Source organism: Euphorbia lathyris, chromosome 8, assembly GCF_963576675.1.
Source record: "Euphorbia lathyris chromosome 8, ddEupLath1.1, whole genome shotgun sequence".
Taxonomy (NCBI): Eukaryota; Viridiplantae; Streptophyta; class Magnoliopsida; order Malpighiales; family Euphorbiaceae; genus Euphorbia; species Euphorbia lathyris.
In genome coordinates, this window is record NC_088917.1 from 68,478,597 (window position 1) to 68,499,293 (window position 20,697).

Below are 20,697 nucleotides of genomic sequence, written 5' to 3' on the forward strand. Positions count from 1 at the left end.
CTTAGAGTCTTTTATAAATTTGTTAGAAGACTTGTATATTTAAAAATTGAAATTTTAAACGAGAGAAGATGTAAAGGTACCTCTAACGTTGATAGCTAGAAGCAATTTTACCTCTAATATTTAAAATAGTGCAATTTTATCTCTAAAGTTGACAAACAAAATCAACTTTACTCTTAATATTGATAGTTGGCTGTAATACCCCAAATTATATATATTTAAGCTATTTGCCAAAATGAATTAGTTAGAAGGAGTTAAGGCTAAAATATAATTACTTTTGAGAAAAAATTTAAAAGATAATATAAATGTAGGGACTAATATGGGAATTTGGCTAAAATTGATTACATTAAGGAGCTGTATACCCGACTCCATTTCAAGGTTAAGCTTCTTCTCTTCCTCCTTTCATCAAAAACAAAAACAACCTTTTTCTACCTTGTTCTCCCTCATCTCTTCACCGTTTTTGGCGTTCTTTATACCGAAACGAAGCTCTCAACTCCAGCTACAAGTACATGTAAGTTTTATTGTGAGATTTTGAGTTTTTAAAAATCGTTTAGAGAGAGAAAATTCGTCACTTTTGCTATTCTCTCTATTTCTCGGTCCTATGTTCATTATTTTGCAATTCTAACACCAAAAATGAACTCAGGGGATCGATTTACCTATGGGTACATTAGATTTTGATGCATGCAAGGAGTTTTGAGGTGTAATCGGAGCTCCACCGGAAAAAGTAAGAAATCTAACCAAAGTTTAATTTTCCGGTTGATTTTGGGTGTTTTGAGAGTGATTCTAGACTCCTGGAATCATAAGGAACAAAGTGGTATAATTAATTTCTCAAAACAATCAACTTTAATTTTTCCGATAGGCGGATCCCGAACACCGATGATATTTTCCGGTGACATACGAAATAAGTTCAGAAAAAAATAGTTGGTTAATTTCATAATGTTCTAAATGTTATTTGGAGCAACATTAATTCTTGGACTTTGGCCAAATTCCTTACCGTTTAGTCCCTATAAATTACGAAAGTATATAGTTGGGTGAAATTAAAAAAAATAAATTAAGTTGGGTTAAAAATGATTTTTGGATCCTTATTTAAATAAATTTCAGAATATATAATTTTAAAAATAAAGGTTGAAGGGAGATTGGACTAAGCATAATTAATTAATTATGCTCTTAAGATTATTGGTTAGCTAATGTGGTTGATATAGATATTATGAAAATGGATTATAAGTATATATGTTTATATGTTATTTGATTATGAGTAATTTTGGAAGTAAAGTATTGGAATTACTGACAGTTATGGAACTGTCGGATGATTGATGTCCAACCGGGTTGATAATTGCAGTCTATGGAGTACCGGTTTGGACTTTGGATATTTTGAATATAGAAGTGTATTTTATTGCAGAGTTGACCCTAGTTATTACTAGGAGGATGTTCGTTTTATAGGGGAGACTCTGCCGAATTTTCGGTAGACAGTCTGTAAAAGGAGACAAAATAAATTTTAATATTTCCCTAAACGTATATAAATTCTAAAAATAACATTATATTTTTTAGATACTCAACTGGTAGGAGGAGCAGCAGTACCTGAAAATTAGGACAGTCGGTGATGCGTGTCGTCTAGTAGTGTTCTTTTTAACGATGAAATGTATATTACGATGATTGCGCTATGACTATAGATGTGGTCTTTCTAAGTGCTTTGTATCTACTAGATGTCACTACTTAGGGGCAAGTGTACCCCGTCGTATCAAGTAATAATCCGGTTAAAACCGGGTATCGAATCCACGGGATTTATAGCTGCAAGTATTAAACAACTCGGTTTTACACGTTATTTAAGCGGTGAATACTTTGGGGTTGATGTGGTAACCAACTACAAATTATTCCTAACTACGTGTGAGGCGAATTTATGTAACGAAACTCTATGAAGCGAGATGGATGCGATAAGTTATAATTATGATAAATAATGACTTCTAATGTTTATACGGTTAATGGTTTCCTCTTGCAAAGACGACTACGTGTACGATCCGTGAAGTACTTAGACTACGTGGTTCCTAGTCAAGGCGTGTCTAATGCTTGGGACCAGAAATTAGGGCCCGTAAGTTCCGTGGCTTGTCAATTCCTACGGTTTCCGGTTTGTCACTTCCGGTAAGGCAACACCTATATGAATCCCTAAAAATAGCCCGAATGGCGTCGGAAATCGCGTTCTCCTACACAACAATCAATTATAAATATCAAAACAAGTAACAAACATCAACACATATATAGAAAAGAAGATTATGAATCATAAATTATAAATATGGAAAGTGTAAATATGGATTACAAACAAGCCTAGTACATAGGATGAGATCAAGCTAATTAGCAAGTATAAAGGGAAGAATCCACCCTCGGAACTAGCTAACCGGACTCAAAAGCCGTCTCTAAGGACTTAAATGGTGGAGCTCTCGAGCTTGGTGTGCGGAGATGGAGCGGGACTTTGATGAAATGTCGGGAGCAACGGACAAGCTCTCGAGATGGAAGAGTTTGGTTACACCAAGCCTAAACACAAATCTAAACTACAACACTCAAAACAAGTATAGTTTTTGCTCTCTCTACAATATGGTATATCTGTTGTGGATCAAGAGCTGCCTATTTATACACATCAAGCTAGGGCAAAATTGTAATTTTGCAAGGTACAAGCATGGAGCAACATTATTTGTGCAGAAATCCCATAATACGCCCCGCGTATGGTGTGGTACGCCTCGCATAAATGCGCATTCCGTCAGAAATCTTCTGCATGTGGACCAATTTCATGTCCCGTTGTCTCAAACACGTCCCGCGTAGGCTGGGATGCGCGTGGCGTGTTTGAGGCTCTGATCTTTTATTGCTTCATTTAGTCTCTATACGCCGTGCGTAGCTTGAAGTACGCCCCGCGTAAATGAGTCTCTGGACTTTTTTTCATTGAAGAAATCCCTTACACGCCTCGCGTGTAAGGTGGTACACCCTGCGTATAGACCGTTGACTCAGGGAGACCATGCAGTCTGACTTTTCAGGATTAGGCCAATCATTTCCGACATGTGTCATACGCCTTGCGTGAGATGGCATACGCCTCGCGTATGCTGAGTCAATTCTACGTGGTGTCTGCGGATAAGGCAATTATGTCTGACAGCATGTTTCACGCCCCGCGTATGGGATGATACGCCCCGCGTGTAGGTATGGATTTTGCTTCTTCCTTGTACCTGAAATACAATTCTTGAGGGCCGAGTTAGCTTGACGTTTTTATTTCTTAAACTAATCAAAAACAAGGAAATTAACCGAAAGTACGGGGTTTATTATTATTTCGTTATTTTATTCAAAACACTCTATTTTTGTAATTAAACTTATTTATTTCTTCTAAAACTAACCCGTAAATCACGCTAAAAGATAGGGGTAAAATACCCCTATCAAACCTCCTCGGACTTTAAAGTTTTACTTGTCCTCAAGTAAAAGAAATCGAAAGACAAGGGATTGAGATTATTAAGAAACAAACCGACGATTGGTTTTACCAAGTGCGTGATTTCAAAGTTAAAGTTTTATGCAAAGTTTTCGGCGAGTACCTACGCAAACAATCAAGCGACCAAAACTTGTTTGAAACCTCCATAATTAAAATTAATAGGCAATAATAACGGGGGTTGATTATCTTTTGAGAACCCGATAGTACCTCACCAAGGGATTTCACTCTTACGCTCAAACTTTGGTGGGTCGGTGTTTTAGCACTCTTCTTTGCACTTACTCGAGATCACGTTGAGTTTGCATTTTTATCCGGGTTTTTCCTCCTATGTTATGGTCTTGGCAATATTAAAAACGAACCCGGAGGGGGGTTGTAATGTGGGTGGCTTTTTGGTGGTTAGTTTTTGGAAACTCAAGTTTAAATACCGTTTTAATGATCGCACCGTATTCTTATTTTGGGCCTTAGCGAGTTTATAAAATATACCCGAAATTGCTCGGGTGGAGCTTGAAAATGCCTTTTTGCTCTTTATTATTTTTCTTTTTGCTTTGAGAGCGGCACAAAAACGACTTCGGGGACTTTTGGTGCTTATTTGTCAAGGCCTTGGCTTGTTTCGGGTGCGAATTGATTTTATTGGTATTTAATCTAGAGGAAAAAGGGTTAAATGTTAAAAGGGGTGTTAACAACAAAAAGTCGGTTAATAGGCTCAAAAGGGGTTTCCTATAGGTTGATAAAAACGAGAAAAATAAATTAGGAAAAGAATTAGACTAAGTGAGTTCGTTTTATCATCTATTGCTATTTTAACCAAAATAGGTGTACTTGATCCGGTATTAGATGCAAACTCTATGAGTCGAGTGAAGTCAAAGCTCTCGAAAATTGTGAAAGAAATAGAGTTCTTGTACGAACTCTTTTAGGCTCAAAAATATCTCACAAAGATTCGGGTTTAAATTGTGTACTATCGAGTCTTTGCTAGACTCTCGAACATCCCGTCTTTATTGCCTTTTTAAGTTTCATTATGGAGATGACATGTGGGTTAGGACTCAATGCTTTTGTTTAGTATCACCTAGTCTTTATATAAATTCTACAACTTTAAAATTAAGACTAAAATTTCTTATTAAAACCGATCCTTTGTGCTCTGACGGTATTTATATTTAAGGACAAATAACTGAACATTTAGATTAGTTCCGAAGGAGGTTAGTGTGTCGGGAAAAATTTAAGAATCGATAAATTAGTTTAATTATTTGTTTGTTTATTTGATTTTTATTTTTGTTTTTGTTAGTGCAAAACAAACTAAAAGTGCAGGGTTGTACGGCCCTCCGCGTTATTAAAATGACGTCTATTCCAAGGACGTCGCAAAAAGAAAAACAAAAACAAAAACAAAAACAAATGGTGAATTAAAAGTGAGACCCTTGGGGGTCAACTGCTACGCGAGGCGTGCCCAAAGGGGCGCCTTGCGTAGACGTTGCGTGTTATGTTATTTTTGGGCAGAGGCTCAAACACGCGGGGCGCAGGATGAGGGACGCCATGCGTATTGGAGTTTCTGAGTATTTTGTGCAAGAAAATAAAGGGCACGCGGGGCGTACCAGGGGGTACGCCCGGCGTGAGTGTTATTAAACGTGCAAAAATAAACAACCATGAAAATAAACCGACGAAACACGAATCATAAGGAAAGTGAAAAATATATTAAAGGAAAAGGGAATTACAAGAAAACAAGAAACAACTAACGACACAAACTAAAATAAACACAAAGAAGAAAATACAAAATAAAGAAGAAGGGTACTATGGTTGTGGTGGAGGCGGATTGCCATGGATGTTGAAGTGGGTGTAGAAGGCGTTGGTGAATGCATCAAAGTTAGCCCTATCCGCTTGCCTTTGAGCCTCGGAGGCATCGAGGCGAGCATCTAGGGCGTCGAAGCAGGAGTCGAAATGGGCCCAATCACGACGTTGGTTATCCTCCAAAATATCCAACCGAGCATAAAGAGTGTTGAAGTCGTGGAGGGGTGGAGGACTGAAATTGAGACCCATATCCGAGTCCGAACCGCCCTCGTTGGAGTGGGCCGCCCCCGAAGTCTCACCCGGACCAGAGGTAGAACGGTTTAAAGATTGAAAGGCGTTCTTGTCCAATGGCCGAGGCATAAGGCGTGGTAGGTGCTCAATGGCGCCTGTGCCGAAAGTGGTGAGGGCGAAGATGGTGATGAGGTGGCCAAACCCGAGCTTAGCCCGTTTCTAGATGGGTGTGGCGTGGAGGTGGACGACCACATGGTAGGCGAGGTCATAAGTGAGCCCGTTGACACAATAGTAGAGAGCCAACAGTTCATGCTTGTTAACTTTGGTGGACTCGGATTTCCCCGTGAAGTAGAAGGAGATGAATCAGTGAAGGAGCTGGAGAATGGGGTCATGAATACAAGCCGGGCGGAGGTTGGATATGTGGTAGTCATCGGACCCAGTGATGGAGGTCCAAAACGTGTGAGCGGAGACACCCTCGGACAAATGGGCAACACTAGGCTCCATTTGGTGAGTGAAGTGGGTGCGAAACCATTGGGTGTCAATGGTGAAAGGGCGGTTTAGGAGGCAGAAGTTGAAAAGCGCGACACCGGGCACCCCGTTGGAGGTGAGGGTGGTGAAGAATTCAATTACCAAGGACGGGTACACATGGTATTGCTTATTATAGATGTCATGCCACCTGAGGGCGCGGAGGCGAGCTTCAAAGGGGGTGCCGAGATCATGTTGATCAAGCACGCTATCCGGGATGAATGGAAGCTCTTGGACCGTGGCCGCACCAAGGTCTTCGTACCTTTTGGCCTCCTCCTCGGTTAGGAGATGAAAAGGGGCCCGGTATTGCCGTGTGAGTGGGGGTGTTCCCTCCCGTTCGGGAGGTGGAGATGATCGGTTTTGGGTACGGTCGGTACGGGCACGAGTGGCCCGAGGGGGACGCATATCGGCGGTGTTCTTTCGCCTAACCATGGTGTGATGTGAGGGATTGAGAGAGGGTGGAAGAAGGTTGTGAGAAAGTTGAGATAGTTGTGAGGAAGAAGGAGAAGAGAAGGGTGATTATATATAGGAAATGAGGGGGGATCCAAGCGAAACTCGGATCCCTAGGGGGAGTACGCGCGGCGTGAAGGGGCCACGCCACGCGTATTCCCTCTCCTGAACTTTATTTATCGCAAAATTGGCACGATACGCAGGGCGTGTGGGGAAGTACGCCTCGCGTAATGCTCCTCCTGCCCGTTTTTTATGAAGAAAATGGTAGAGACGCGGGGCGCACGGTGGGGTACGCCGCGCGTAAAAAGGCGGAGTTTGACACATCTTTTCGGTTTTGTGAGGGTATTTAATTTTTTTTTTTAAGTTTTAATGTATGATGTTATTAATGAGGTATTAATTTTTTTATGGTTTTTATGTTTAATTAATATTTTTATGTGTTTTAAATTGGAATTAAGATGGTAGTTAATGCAAAATTTATTGTGGAGGGAGGTTGAAAATTGGAATTTGAAAAGATGGAGGTTGATTGGAGGGAATAAGAGGTGGAGTGGAGAAGTGGAAGAGATTTTTGGGGAAGAGGAGTGATGGGGAGTTGGAAGAAAAAGCTGCCATGGGGAGTTGTGATTCACAACTCCCCGAGGGTACGCGAGGCGTGCCCTAGGGTACATCCCGCGTATCCCCACGTGGCGTTATTTAGACGAAGGGGGAGGGGTATGCGGGACGTGCACGTGGGTACGCCCTGCGTAGTGTGTCTTTTATTGCGAAAAATGGACAGATATACGAATGCGCGGGGCGTAAAGGTGTGTACGCCCCGCGTGTCCTCAAATTTTTGGATAAAAAAGGGATTTGGTTTTCTTTTTATTTATGCAAAAGGATAAAAATAAAATGAAAATAAAAATAAAAATAAAAATGAGAGTAAAATAAAATGATAGCTACAAAGGAAAATGACGAGATGATGGAAACTAACAATAGCATACGAAAAAAAGTGGTTATAGAAGTAGGGACAAACAAAGATGAAAATAAGTTGAAAAACATTTATAGTACATATAAACAAGTGGTTCGAGAAATTCAAACCGATGCTACGTTTAGAGTCGAAGTAGCTCGACTTTCTCGTGCGGCGGCTCAATGTAAGTTGCCCGAGTTGGAACTTGACGGGTCCGAACCTCCATTATTCATGAGCGTTATCGCCTGTCCGGATTCCCGATTTTTTCCTCGCGGATTTTGTTCGGTGTTCGCCGGTAGGGTTCCTAGTGGCCTTTCTTGTTGTTGACGGTTCAGATGGGCTACTTGGCGGCTAAGATCCCTGCAAAACACCTCGCTATCGGAAAGACGGGTTAATATATCCTTCAACAAAGACGTGACCGATTGGTCGTGTACATTGTTGGGAGGTGGAGCATTCCGATTACCGGGCGCGGCTTGTGATTGCCCGAGCCCGTTTTCCCGATATTCTTGCTCAAAGCCGGATGGGGGCCTCAACACGTTATTATTATTGCCATATGACAAGTTCGGGTGTTGGTATCGAGGCCGCCAACCGTTGTTATTATTACTGTGGTGGTGATAGGAGTTCGGATTAGGATTATACCTTGGATTTCCTCCTACGTAACTTACACTCTCGATGTCGCCGGCGAAAGGGCTACCGGCTTGGCAGTTGAATCCGTCGTGGTCTCCACCACGGTGATTGCACATCAGGACCTGTGCACTTTTGTTGAGGCTTAGCTGGGCAATTAATGAGTCAATTTTCTTATGCATTTCTGCTATGGAGCTTTTTGGAGCCTCTTTCTCCACAACGAACATTTGGTGTCGCGACGGGCCGGCAAGCTGATCCTCTTGCCATTGCACGCTTTTCCTCGTGAGCTCATGAATGAGCTCGTAGGCCTCATTAGCTGACTTCCGAAATAGATCCCCACCTGCAGCGGAATCAACAGTCGCACGGTTAGTGGGGGTTAACCCGTGGTAAAAAGTGCTTACCAAGTCGTGCTTCGGGATGTCATGGTGGGGGCAGTTTCGGAGCAACTTCCGGAACCTAGCCCAAGCTGCATGAAGGGCCTCGCATTCCAACTGCCTAAAGGACGTGATATCGGTCCGTAACTTGACTGTTTTGGACGGCGGAAAATAGTAGGAAAGGAACTCCTTCTCGAGCTCCTCCCATGACGTGATGGATCCCACCTCCAAAGAGTGTAGCCATTCCAACGCTTGCCCTGTCAAAGAAAAAGGAAACAGCTTTAGTCTAACAGCCTCAACGGGAACACCATTTTGCCGAGAGGTGTCGGCACACATAAGGAATTTATCAAGATGTTCGTTAGGGTTCTCGTGGAGTTCCCCTTCGAATTGACCGTATTATTGGATCAGCTGGATCATGCCGGTCTTTATCTCATACGTGTTGGCCGGTATTTGTGGGGGCGGCAATTCCGTTACGGTTTTGGGGACGGTGCGGAGCAAGGATCTCCATCATCGAACGTGTGTCGTTGCCCCCGCGAATGTTGTTCACGTGTGGCCTTTGGTTTCCTTCGGGTTGGTTGACCTCAGCGTTGGGGTTTGCCATTTTCTCTTTACGAATCCTACAAAGAGTACGTTCAATTTCGAGATCAATAGGAATAAGAGAATCACTCCGAGATCGGGTAGGCATAAAATAAGTGAAATAAAATATAATATCAACAAGAAAGAATAATGTTAGTAAAAGTATATATAAACAATTTATACAAAAAGAATGCTTAAACTAACAATAAAACGTTTTTGTCTAATATTGCAAGCTGTTATAAATCCCCGGCAACGGCGCCAAAAACTTGATGCATGCCGTCTAGTAGTGTTCTTTTCAACGATGAAATGTATATTACGATGATTGCGCTATGACTATGGATGTGGTCTTTCTAAGTGCTTTGTATCTACTAGATGTCACTACTTAGGGGCAAGTGTACCCCGTCGTATCAAGTAATAATCCGGTTAAGACCGGGTATCGAATCCACGGGATTTATAGCTGCAAGTATTAAACAACTCGGTTTTATACGTTATTTAAGCGGTGAATACTTTGGGGTTGATGTGGTAACCAACTACAAACTATTCCTAACTACGTGTGAGGCGAATTTATGTAACGAAACTCTATGAAGCGAGATGGATGCGATAAGTTATAATTATGATAAATAATGACTTCTAATGTTTATACAGTTAATGGTTTCCTCTTGCAAAGATGACTACGTGTAGAGTAACTGATCCGTGAAGTACTTAGACTACGTGGTTCCTAGTCAAGGCGTGTCTAATGCTTGGGACCAGAAATTAGGGCCCGTAAGTTCTGTGGCTTGTCAATTCCTACGGTTTCCGGTTTGTCACTTCCGGTAAGGCAACACTTATATGAATCCCTAAAAATAGCCCGAATGGCGTCGAAAATCGCGTTCTCCTACACAACAATCAATTATAAATATCAAAACAAGTAACAAACATCAACACATATATAGAAAAGAAGATTATGAATCATAAATTATAAATATGGAAAGTGTAAATATAGATTACAAACAAGCCTAATACATAGGATGAGATCAAGCTAATTAGCAAGTATAAAGGGAAGAATCCACCCTCGGAACTAGCTAACCGGATTCAAAAGCCGTCTCTAAGGACTTGAATGGTGGAGCTCTCGAGCTTGGTGTGCGGAGATGGAGCGGGACTTTGATGAAATGTCGGGAGCAACAGACAAGCTCTCGAGATGGAAGAGTTTGGTTACACAAAGCCTAAACACAAATCTAAACTACAACACTCAAAACAAGTATAGTTTTTGCTCTCTCTACAATATGGTATATCTGTTGTGGATCAAGAGCTGCCTATTTATACACATCAAGCTAGGGCAAAATTGTAATTTTGCAAGGTACAAGCATGGAGCAACATTATTTGTGCAGAAATCCCATAATACGCCCCGCGTATGGTGTGGTACGCCTCGTGTAAATGCCCATTCCGTCAGAAATCTTCTGCATGTGGACCAATTTCATGTCCTGTTGTCTCAAACACGTCTCGCGTAGACTGTGATGCGCGTGGCGTGTTTGAGGCTCTGATCTTTTATTGCTTCATTTGGTCTCTATACGTCGTGCGTAGCTTGAAGTACGCCCCGCGTAAATGAGTCTCTGGACTTTTTTCATTGAAGAACTCCCTTACACGCCTCGCGTGTAAGGTGGTACGCCCTGCGTATAGACCGTTGACTCAGGGAGACCATGCAGTCTGACTTTTCAGGATTAGGCTAATCATTTCCGACATGTGTCATACGCCTTGCGTGAGATGGCATACGCCTCGCGTATGCTGAGTCAATTCTACGTGGTGTCCGCGGATAAGGCAATTATGTCTGACAGCATGTTTCACGCCCCGCGTATGGGATGATACGCCCCGCGTGTAGGTATGGATTTTGCTTCTTCCTTGTACCTGAAATACAATTCTTGAGGGCCGAGTTAGCTTGATATTTTTATTTCTTAAACTAATCAAAAACAAGGAAATTAACCGAAAGTACGGGGTTTATTATTATTTCGTTATTTTATTCAAAACACTCTATTTTTGTAATTAAACTTATTTATTTCTTCTAAAACTAACCCGTAAATCACGCTAAAAGATAGGGGTAAAATACCCCTATCAGTCGGCTAGAAGCAATTTGTGAGTTAATTATATGTTTTGCATTTTTAATTTAGCATTTGCATTCATAATAAATGATTTCATGATATTTCAAGTAAAGTATTATTTTTACTTATAAAAGTGTCTTATTGTTTATAATAATTTATACGTAATTATTTGTGGATAAATACGTGTTATGGACATGCTTCCTGGTGAGCGGCATCAGGACCTTGTGCGCACAGGTACTATCGGGTTATTGGATATTGATGATACTAGTATTGTGAATGTTGTGATATATGGATAAGCTCGGTTGAGATATTCTCGGGCTATATGATATGTGGATTTTAGATTTAAGTGAGGCTGGGTACGGAATTGGTTGAGTTATTCTCGGTCCTCCAGCTAACTGGGCGTGTGGTCGGTTGAGTTATTCTCGGTCCCCCAGTTATTGGATATGAGTGAAATGGTGATTATTGGTGGATTATTAGATCGGGTATTGAGGTTTAGGGTCCAACACACGTATTAAACCACTTATCTATTTATTACAAGACAATTTTATGAAAAGCATATTGTGTGCCTACTTATATTATATATATAATTATTATTATTGTGTGTGACATAAATGTTAAATTACTCATGCATTGCATATAATTAATTCACTATGGGATGTTTGACTCCTTTAATTTTTCAGGTGACTAGAAGTCTCTTGCAGCCCAATATCTTCTTCCGGGCGGCACACTTATCTTTATTTATATAATCCTTCTAGCTAATATAAAATTCTAATTCTAGACCGCATTACCAGATATACGAGTATTTATTAAATTATATTGGGCAATGACTTAATGTTTAATACTTTTAAATATTTTATCAAAAAATGAATTTATGTAATTGATTAGCTAAGTTAATTTAGGCTTGCTACGGGTTCCGGTAGCTTAAGCTTACCCGTTCCCTAGCGCCGGTCACGGTCCGTGGGATGGGTCGTGTCATTGGCAAACATATTTTTTCATTATTCTACACCAGTTACATATCAGTTAGTTCTAAACACATTACATTTTTTGTGATTTAATATTAGCGTTGTAAAAAACACTAGGCGCTAGTCGGGCGATCAGAGCCCCTATGGGTTAGTCGGGGATTAATCGTGAATTGATCAGATTTATATTTTTATATTTTCTTATAGGGTTAAGGTGCAAAAATACCCCTAACGTTTTGGGTCAGGAGCAATTTTACCCCTAACGTCTAAAATGGTGCAATTTTACCCCTAACGTTGGAAGCCAAGGGCAATTTTACCCCTAACATTGATAAATTGGGTCAATTTGAAAAATAATTCATCAAATTGTCTTCTCAGACATGAATCTTGTCATTTACATTTCATACGTGCGTCATTTTATCAGTAACAAATCACAAACATATGTTGGGATGTGAAAAATAATAAAATAATAAAAAATATACTGTCTTTTTTGTACGAATTTGACAAAAAAAAATTCATAAAATTCACCGAATTTATAAATATTAATCTCCAATTCTATTATTAAATTATAAAAAACATGAAATCCTTTTTTTAGAACGAATTGTTATGCAATTTGTGTAGAATAAGGAACAAAAATATCTATGTTTTATAATAGTGTCTGAAATTGACCCAATTTATCAACGTTAGGGGTAAAATTGCTCTTGGCTTCCAACGTTAGGGGTAAAATTGTACCATTTTAGACGTTAGGGGTATTTTTGCACCTTAACCCTTTCTTATATATAATGCAATTAAAATATGTCTTATACTATTTAAAAATAATAATATAAAATGATTTAATATAGAAATTATGTATATTTGTAACCTATATCCTTCAAATGTGTCAAAAAAAAAAAGAAAAAAAAAACATTTCAACAACAACAATATAATTGAAACAACTTAAAACTATGAAACAATATCATTAAAGTCCTTAACTATATCATGCATTTTTTACTAGAGCAGGATGAATCCAGTGCTGCAAATAAATTCATAAACTCTAATTCTTCCCACAAGGTTTTCATAGCAGTATAATACTCATTTATACTCATATTGTTCTGTTTTTCTTCAAATAACTCTCTGCTTATTTTATACTTTCTTGATCCGTTTGTAACGGGAAAACGTTTTTCCATATTGATCCGAATCTCATTTGCAGAGTTCATAAACATAATAAACTTCTTAATAGTAGGAGAAACATTGTGAGTTATCCATGCTATTACCATGTTATTGCAAGTGTCCTACATCTCAGCTTTAGTCTCATCTTCAGTTTCTTTCTTCACTGAACCGGTTACAAATTCAAGCTTGCGTTTTGATGCAAGATTTATTTCCATCGTTCTTCACCAAGCTCTGTAGTCTCCAGATCCTTGAACTTTATCCACAATAATAGAGTTAGCACCATCGGATGGATGAAGAAACAGGGGATTAAAAGTGATTTTGGCATTCCCGGTTTGAAACACTAAACAGGGGAGGAAAGGGGGAGCACTTTTTAGCGAATTAGTGCTTTGTAGAATAGCAGCTTTTTCCAACAGCAGAGAGTAGGTAAAACCCTTTGCAACCTTGTTAACTCAGAGTCTTACGCATTTCTCCAATAAATAAATAAACTCATTTTTAATGAAAAATTTGTTATTAACCTTTTCTTGTAGTAAAAAAATTGTTATTAAAGTATTTCTGAATGCATGTTAGTAGCTAATAAATTCTTGTGTAGGACTTAGAATAGTCAACGGAAATGCCGTGGTTGACTTGGAAAGAAGAATGACGCGTTAATATGAAATTTCCTCCATGCTGATTATTAATAAATGGAAGAAAAAGATTAAAAAAAGTTATGTAGATTCTTCTGGTTTTGATTGAAGGAGAGCTTGAAGATGTCCAAAAGTTATGATTATTTCACACAATCATCATCAGATTCTCAGTTCGATGACTTCAGTAAACAAGCTGATTCCACTATGACCAATTTTTTGGTCGTTTCTGTCGGTAATTCATCGTATCCATATCCATATCTTTATTATAATTTTAATTAAACAATTTTTCGTGGAGAAATTCTATTATGGTCTCGGTGTTATAATTCACATGCTGATATATATACTTGTGTTATTCAGTTCTTGGTGTGGTATCAACAATCGCAACAGTAGCTATAGTTTACGCCATTATCAACTGCTTGAAGAAAGCGGGGGGTGCTATTCCGGAATATGCTCGCATTGCAAACTCTGACTACAATTCTCAGCAATCATCACAGAAGAAACATGAACACCATATATCAGTCACGCCGGAACCATATTTCATACACAGCCAACAACCACAGTTTGCGACAGTTGAAAGATTTCTCAGCAACATGGCAAGAGAAAAGCCCCACAGGTTTTCACGAGAGGATATCGAAAACTTGACGGAAAGGTGTTCTACTATATTGGGTTCGGGTGGTTATGGAGTTGTTTTCAAAGGAATATTACCGGATGGAATCCCAGTTGCTGTTAAAGTTCTAACCTCGCATAATTCCGGTGATACTAAGAGAATGGAAGAGCAGTTCATGGCGGAAGTTAGCACGATTGGAAGAACTTACCATGCCAATCTTGTTACCCTTTACGGGTTTTGTTTCGATCCGACCATGATGGCTCTTGTTTATGAGTACATGGAGAATGGATCTCTTAACAAGTTATTGTTCGATGAACATCGAGAAATCGAATGGGGTAAACTGCATGATATTGCAGTAGGGACTGCTAAAGGCATAGCTTATTTGCACGAGGGGTGTAAGCAAACAATCATTCATTACGATATCAAACCCGAAAACGTGTTACTTGATGGTAATTTGAATCCCAAAGTAGCAGATTTCGGACTCGCAAAGTTGTGCAACAAAGAAAACAGTAAGGTAACAATGAGTGGTGGCAGAGGGACTTTGGGATACTCTGCACCTGAGATATGGCATAGGAATTTCCCGGTGACTCGTAAGTGCGATGTGTACAGCTATGGAATTCTGTTGTTCGAAATTGTTGGAAGAAGAAGACACTTTGACAAAAAAGTTACGGAATCGCGACAATGGCTTCCGAGATGGACATGGGAAATGCATAAGAATAATGAATTGGAAGTTATGCTTGCACTTTGTGGGATTGAAGAGAAGCACAAAGCAAAGGCTTATAGAATGTGCATTGTGGCTCTACTCTGTGTTCAACATTCACCAGATGCAAGACCTTTAATGAGTGATGTGGTGAAAATGTTGGAAGGAAGTATGGAAATACCGCAAACACCTCAAAACCCATTTCGAGATTTGGAAACAATACCTGAAAACTCGTCCACAATGTACAGCGAAAGCGATGAAGAGTCTGTCATGTCTGGCTTTGAAAGAGTCATGTCTGAGATAATTCGCCATCAATCTAGGCATGAAACATCAGAAATCGAGTTAGCTACAATATAATATCGATATTTTGTAAATGTCTGAGATTCATGTAGCATCATCTTCACTTGTAAGAGCAATGCATCAAACCTGTTTATTTCAGTTGTTAGCTGTGTATGATAGCAAAGAATGTAATCAAATGTTTGGTGACATTTTAGAGATTTGCCGAACAATTCAATTCAACAAAAGCATTTCATTTCGTTTTACACGGGATAGAGAGGAGAATATCTTTGATCATCAAAGATTCTTAATATGTTCAAGATACAACGGCAATAGTTGTTCCTACTACAAAATGAAAAAAGAGGAAGGAAAGAAAACCCATCCTGGAATAAATAGCAAAAAGAACTAATGTTCTGTAAAATTTACTAATCTGTTGCCTAAGTTACACAAAATTGATGACTAGTTCCTTCTGAACTTTTTTCAACCCTCAGTTTTTTTCTTCTTCTTCTTCTCCTTCTTGATTGAAGTATCATTTTCCTCTCCATCCTCTTCAGCGTGCTTTCGCTTCTTTTTCTTCTTCTCCCCCAATTCGATGTTTTCACCATCATGTGATGCTCCACCATTTTCAGCTTTGTCTTTCTTTTTCTTCTTCTTTTCCTTCTTTGTAGACTCCTCAGCTTCCCGTTGAGCACTGCCATTTCCATTAGCAATTGTATGCGTCTCCTCACTAGTTGTCTTCTTTTTCTTCTTGTCTTTCTTTTTTCCACCTGTTACTGGAGCCTCTGCATTTGGGGTCATTTCTTCATCGTTCATAGCAATGGGGCTCACAGTTTGTGCAAGAACAGAATCTGCAGAAGGATTGTATGTCTAGACAAAATAGAAAGTTAATAATCAGTCACAAGTCATAACAGAGTAGAATATGGAAACTACTTTTGAATGCATAACAAACCTTTGCAGCTGTGATCAATGCCCCAGCCCCCTTCTTTCGATCCTTCTCGTAAGCTTCTATCTTAGGTTTACCTTTAGCTGACCCAGCAGAACGACTCAAGTCTTTACCTTCAAGATTTCTTAACCGGGCTTCAAGCTACATAATTTATGATATAAGAAAATGCTTCTCAAAGGATAAGAAAAAACAAGTTTTTAGAGAAATCACAAACAATGTAGGCTTTTTACCTTCAACCGGTTTTCTAATCCCATAGTGTTATCTTGGCCATCTCCAAGAGCATCGCATCTAATTGCCAATGCTGCTTTTGCAGCAAGTGACCGAGAAATTTTTCCCTTCATCTTTGCAGATGCCTGACCCACTAAAGATGCATGGAAAAGAAGCCCATATTTTGGAGTATTATGTTTTGTCTTAAGAGCCCTGAACAGAGCTTTTTCGGCACCAAGAATCTGAACAGTGCTTCCAGGCTGCTTTGCAAGATTTATCAGACTGCCACCATGGGCGATGAGACGAGCTCCAACCAGCTCTCCAACAAGAGCAGTTAAATTTGGAGCAATTGTATTCATTCTGCTTTTCAAATAATCAAACAATTGAGCTCTGTACTCCGAAAGGGATAAAACTTGATCACAAAGATCTTTTATGTTCATCAGATCCATATCATTAACTTCAGTTCCCATGGATATCATAGATGCCTCCTTTACTTCAGTCTCAATCTCCTCCGAAAGTATCTGCAAAATAAATAAATAAAGATTTAACTAACAGGAAGAAAAATAAAAGAACATATTTTAGCATACCCAAAATAGAAAACAACATCTCTGTCTCTTAATGTTCAAATACATATTCCTTCGAAGGTCCTCTTTAAACACAGGAAATGCCTCAAATGTAATAATGTCAAGCAGATTTAGAACTCTTACCTCAGAAAAGTCTAGCCTTGCAGCATTATCACGACTGCCCATCATTTTCACTGCTTTGGCATAAAGAATGTTATCTTGCACAATCTTAGCAAGCTCTGGAAAATGCCAACCATACCATTCTCTAACCCTCATTGCATATGTGTTGAGCTCTTTATCAAGATCATCAAGCAAACCAATCGCCTGAATTATCATAGTATCAACCTATAAACACAGAACCAAATCCATGTATCAGTAAAAAAATTCAGAGCTCCAAAATCTTCAAATTAAAATGACTTAAATTGATTTTAAAACAAAAGAAAAAAAATTGACACTACTTGAAATTTTTGTAAGATTCCCCCACTCACACTTTCTTCAGAAAATAAATATGGTTTCCGATCAGCATTTCCAAATTGGAACACTATAATTTTTACATGATTATCCAATCTTTCCTCAAAATAGAGCCACAAAAAATATTAACCTTTCTATCCTAACAGACATTGATTAAATAATTGGATAGAAAGAGTTGAACCAAAAACAGAAAACATCAACCAGTCAAAATAGTCCAACGTTAATTCTTTAAGACAACATAGGCTCAGATGATTGTTATCCTATTACTGAAAAATACCAGAGTAAAGTTGCCAAGATGATTGTTATCCTATCATTTTTAGACTCACAAGGGTACAAAACAATAGACATAGGGACATACCTTATCAGGACTAAACTTGAGTTTGTATCTTGACAAGCTATGTGATAAACCCAAGCTCATTGGTGCCAAATCCTGTGCTCCAAGACCAGATATGAGCTCAGTCAATTGACTTCTCAAACCTCTCATCAATTCCATGACAGCATTGTTGTGCACACAGTCTATTTTCTACATTGCATAATCATTCAAACTCAATTAGATAACCCAACTTACCATTGGATACAGAGAAAAAAACTCATCAAATAAAAAGCATAGGCTACCAATTTATCCTTGATTGCATTTCCAAGCTTCGAATCAGCCACAGCCAAGATTTCACCATCACAGTGAGATTTCAAGAATTTGCGTAGACCTTTGCTGGGTGTGCTATCAAGAATTTTTGTTGCTGCTTCCAAAGCCTCTGAAGTGTTTTCAAACTTGGAAAAGGCTTTCAATTTCACCACCTGAACCATACATTCTACAACAAATTTAGAACTGGGGACAAGCTTGCACATGCTTACAAGAAACCAAAGAATCAGTAAAAATTCCACCAAGAGAACTCTTCACTTGACTCATAAAAGTAGAAACCACACAAAATGAAACAGCCTAAGCAAAATTAAATTGATTAAACTTTAATACGAAAGCCTATTTGCATCTATAAAAACATAGTTATAAGAACACAATAAATAAAAGTTGGGATATTCCGAAATTTCAGTCCACAAGCAACAACGAACTGTATATTCTGTATTTCTCCATCATTATAAATCCAAAAAGTATCTTCGAAGAAAAAGACATGACCTTTCTAGCTGAGTCTGCACTAGCAAACTCGTTTGATAAGTCCTGCAACACAAAAAGAAAATAAGAAAAATTAGGGATGGGGTAGAAAAAAAATTAAAAGCATTCCAGACTCTTCACATTCTAGCCAATAACCATGAAAACAGAAAAAAACCCAAAAAATAAGACCTCAACTATTTTGAAAATCTTCAATTTGTTTAAACAGCAAAAGCAACGCAACTGGCTTATGTAATACAAGGTAGCTCAAAAGATAAACCGAGATTTCATATCACAATGAAATCAAGATAACAAATGAAAGACAATTCGAAGAACAAAAAGAATATACCTCGACTTTAGATAGCTTCCCTTCATCCAACACTTTAAAAAGGGCAAAACCAGCAGGCGTTTCAAATAGCACGAGCATCCTGTTTGATAATTTGTAATCGAAATCCCAACTGCAAAACAAAATAACCAGGAAGCTATTGAAACAATTTCAATGGAAGACAGTATATTCTTTTTCTTTCTTGTACATAATCCGTTGCAGCTATGATCGTAAATCAGATAAGCAGATAAGCAGAAAAAGTTTTTTAGGGTTTCACCTCTCCTACAATGGTATCAACTCTGTAGCAAGAAGGAGAGCGATTCCGGGTTTCTGCTGCGGTTGAGTGGGGGAAGACTAGGGTTTTAAGCTAGGGCTTTAGAACCAAGACAAGAATAGAAAGAAGGTTGAGTACTAGTTGGGCCGGATCCTAATACGGGCCATTAAGAGCTTGGTCTCTTTTCATATTAATATTTTGCCCCTTAAAATTTTGGCAAAAAAAAAGTCGTTACGCTCCTAATCTTTCATTTGTTTTTTGGTTCATTAAATCTTTTATCAATCATTTATTTTTTGTCTCATTAAATCTTGATGACCAGAAAAAACAGTTTTAAATATAAAATTCGGTTAACATACTGTTAGTCATTGCACATGCATTCGAAATTTATATTTTTTTCACTGTTTGAAAGCAATTTTGGATGTGTAATTTGACTATTGTAAAACTGTAAAAACCTTAATCCAAACTGTAAAAAATATTTTTTTAATAATTGCAAACACATGAAGTTAATAATGTATTTTTAACATAATTACTAATTAGATGTTCACAACTTACTAATTTGTTCATCAATGGCTTAATGGGACTAAGAATAAATGATCAGTGGCTTAATGTATCAAAATAAAGTAACAAAGGTTTAGCCTTTGTTTGGAAGTTTGGAGGATGTAAGAGTTAAAAGAGGTAATGGAAAGGGAAAAGAAGTGGTGAAAATGGAAGTTAAAAATTAACCTTGTCTGGGAGTTTATAGAATGTAAATAAGGTTAAATGTCTAACTTTGTTTGGGAGTTTAAATATTAAAGGGAAGGAAAGTTAAATTTACTATCTAGAGACAAAAAAAATTAAAGAACTTTACGTTACTCTCATTAACTCCCAATTTGGAGGTTAGAGTTTAGAGGTTAAAGGAAGTAAACATTTAACTCCCATTAACCTTCATTTACTCTAAAAAAACAATTTCCAAATAAGGTTAATTTGATATTTAACTTTCATTACTCTCATTTACTTCCATTAACCCCCTCCCAAACAAAGGCTTAATGAACCAAAAAAAAATAAAAGATCGGAGACCTAATGATGCTTTTTGTCTAAAATTTTCAATTTACTTTCGAAACTTTTATATCACAAAAAACTAGAAAAAACAAATTACAACATTGGTCCTTAAACTCAAACATGCATAAGGACAAAGACACAAAACCTAAGACCAATTCTTCTACACGTTATTTGCTTTATTGGTATTTTTTGTAAAAGGAATGGGAAACCCCGAAAACACAATAGAAAAAAAAAGAATGAACAATTAACTACTGATCCTCCAAGGAAGATAAGAGCCACACCCACACAATGAAAAGAACATCATGGATGCTTATAGGAGGCACATCAGACTCGTGAAGACCTAAGGACAATTGTCCTGTGTAGTTTGCAATTCAGTCCGTTGTACAGTTCCCTTCCCTAAGAACATGCACCAACGCCACCTCCCAGTCTGACTGAAGGAACTCA

At 38.5% G+C, this 20,697-nt stretch overlaps 2 protein-coding genes and 1 long non-coding RNA gene across 3 annotated transcripts; 2 read left to right on the plus strand and 1 right to left on the minus strand.

Moving 5' to 3' along the window:
* Positions 1-390: 390 nt before the first annotated feature.
* LOC136202029 (uncharacterized) lies at positions 391-12,087 on the plus strand. The gene is made up of 3 exons (XR_010674267.1): positions 391-508; positions 641-721; positions 11,700-12,087. It is a non-coding gene; the product is annotated as an uncharacterized lncRNA (long non-coding RNA).
* A 1,728-nt stretch (positions 12,088-13,815) lies between these two features.
* LOC136202215 (rust resistance kinase Lr10-like) lies at positions 13,816-15,596 on the plus strand. The gene is made up of 2 exons (XM_065992717.1): positions 13,816-13,979; positions 14,105-15,596. Exons 1-2 carry the CDS (start codon positions 13,871-13,873, stop codon positions 15,409-15,411), a joined length of 1,416 nt encoding a protein of 471 aa, XP_065848789.1. The 5' UTR covers positions 13,816-13,870; the 3' UTR covers positions 15,412-15,596.
* Positions 15,597-15,605: 9 nt separating this feature from the next.
* On the minus strand, positions 15,606-19,353 carry LOC136202214 (probable nucleolar protein 5-1). The gene is made up of 9 exons (XM_065992715.1): positions 19,219-19,353; positions 18,966-19,074; positions 18,644-18,685; positions 18,130-18,309; positions 17,873-18,037; positions 17,188-17,388; positions 16,504-17,001; positions 16,280-16,414; positions 15,606-16,197 (listed from the first exon to the last, which is right to left on the minus strand). Exons 2-9 carry the CDS (start codon positions 19,041-19,043, stop codon positions 15,811-15,813), a joined length of 1,686 nt encoding a protein of 561 aa, XP_065848787.1. The 5' UTR covers positions 19,044-19,074; positions 19,219-19,353; the 3' UTR covers positions 15,606-15,810.
* Between the last annotated feature and the right edge of the window lie 1,344 nt (positions 19,354-20,697).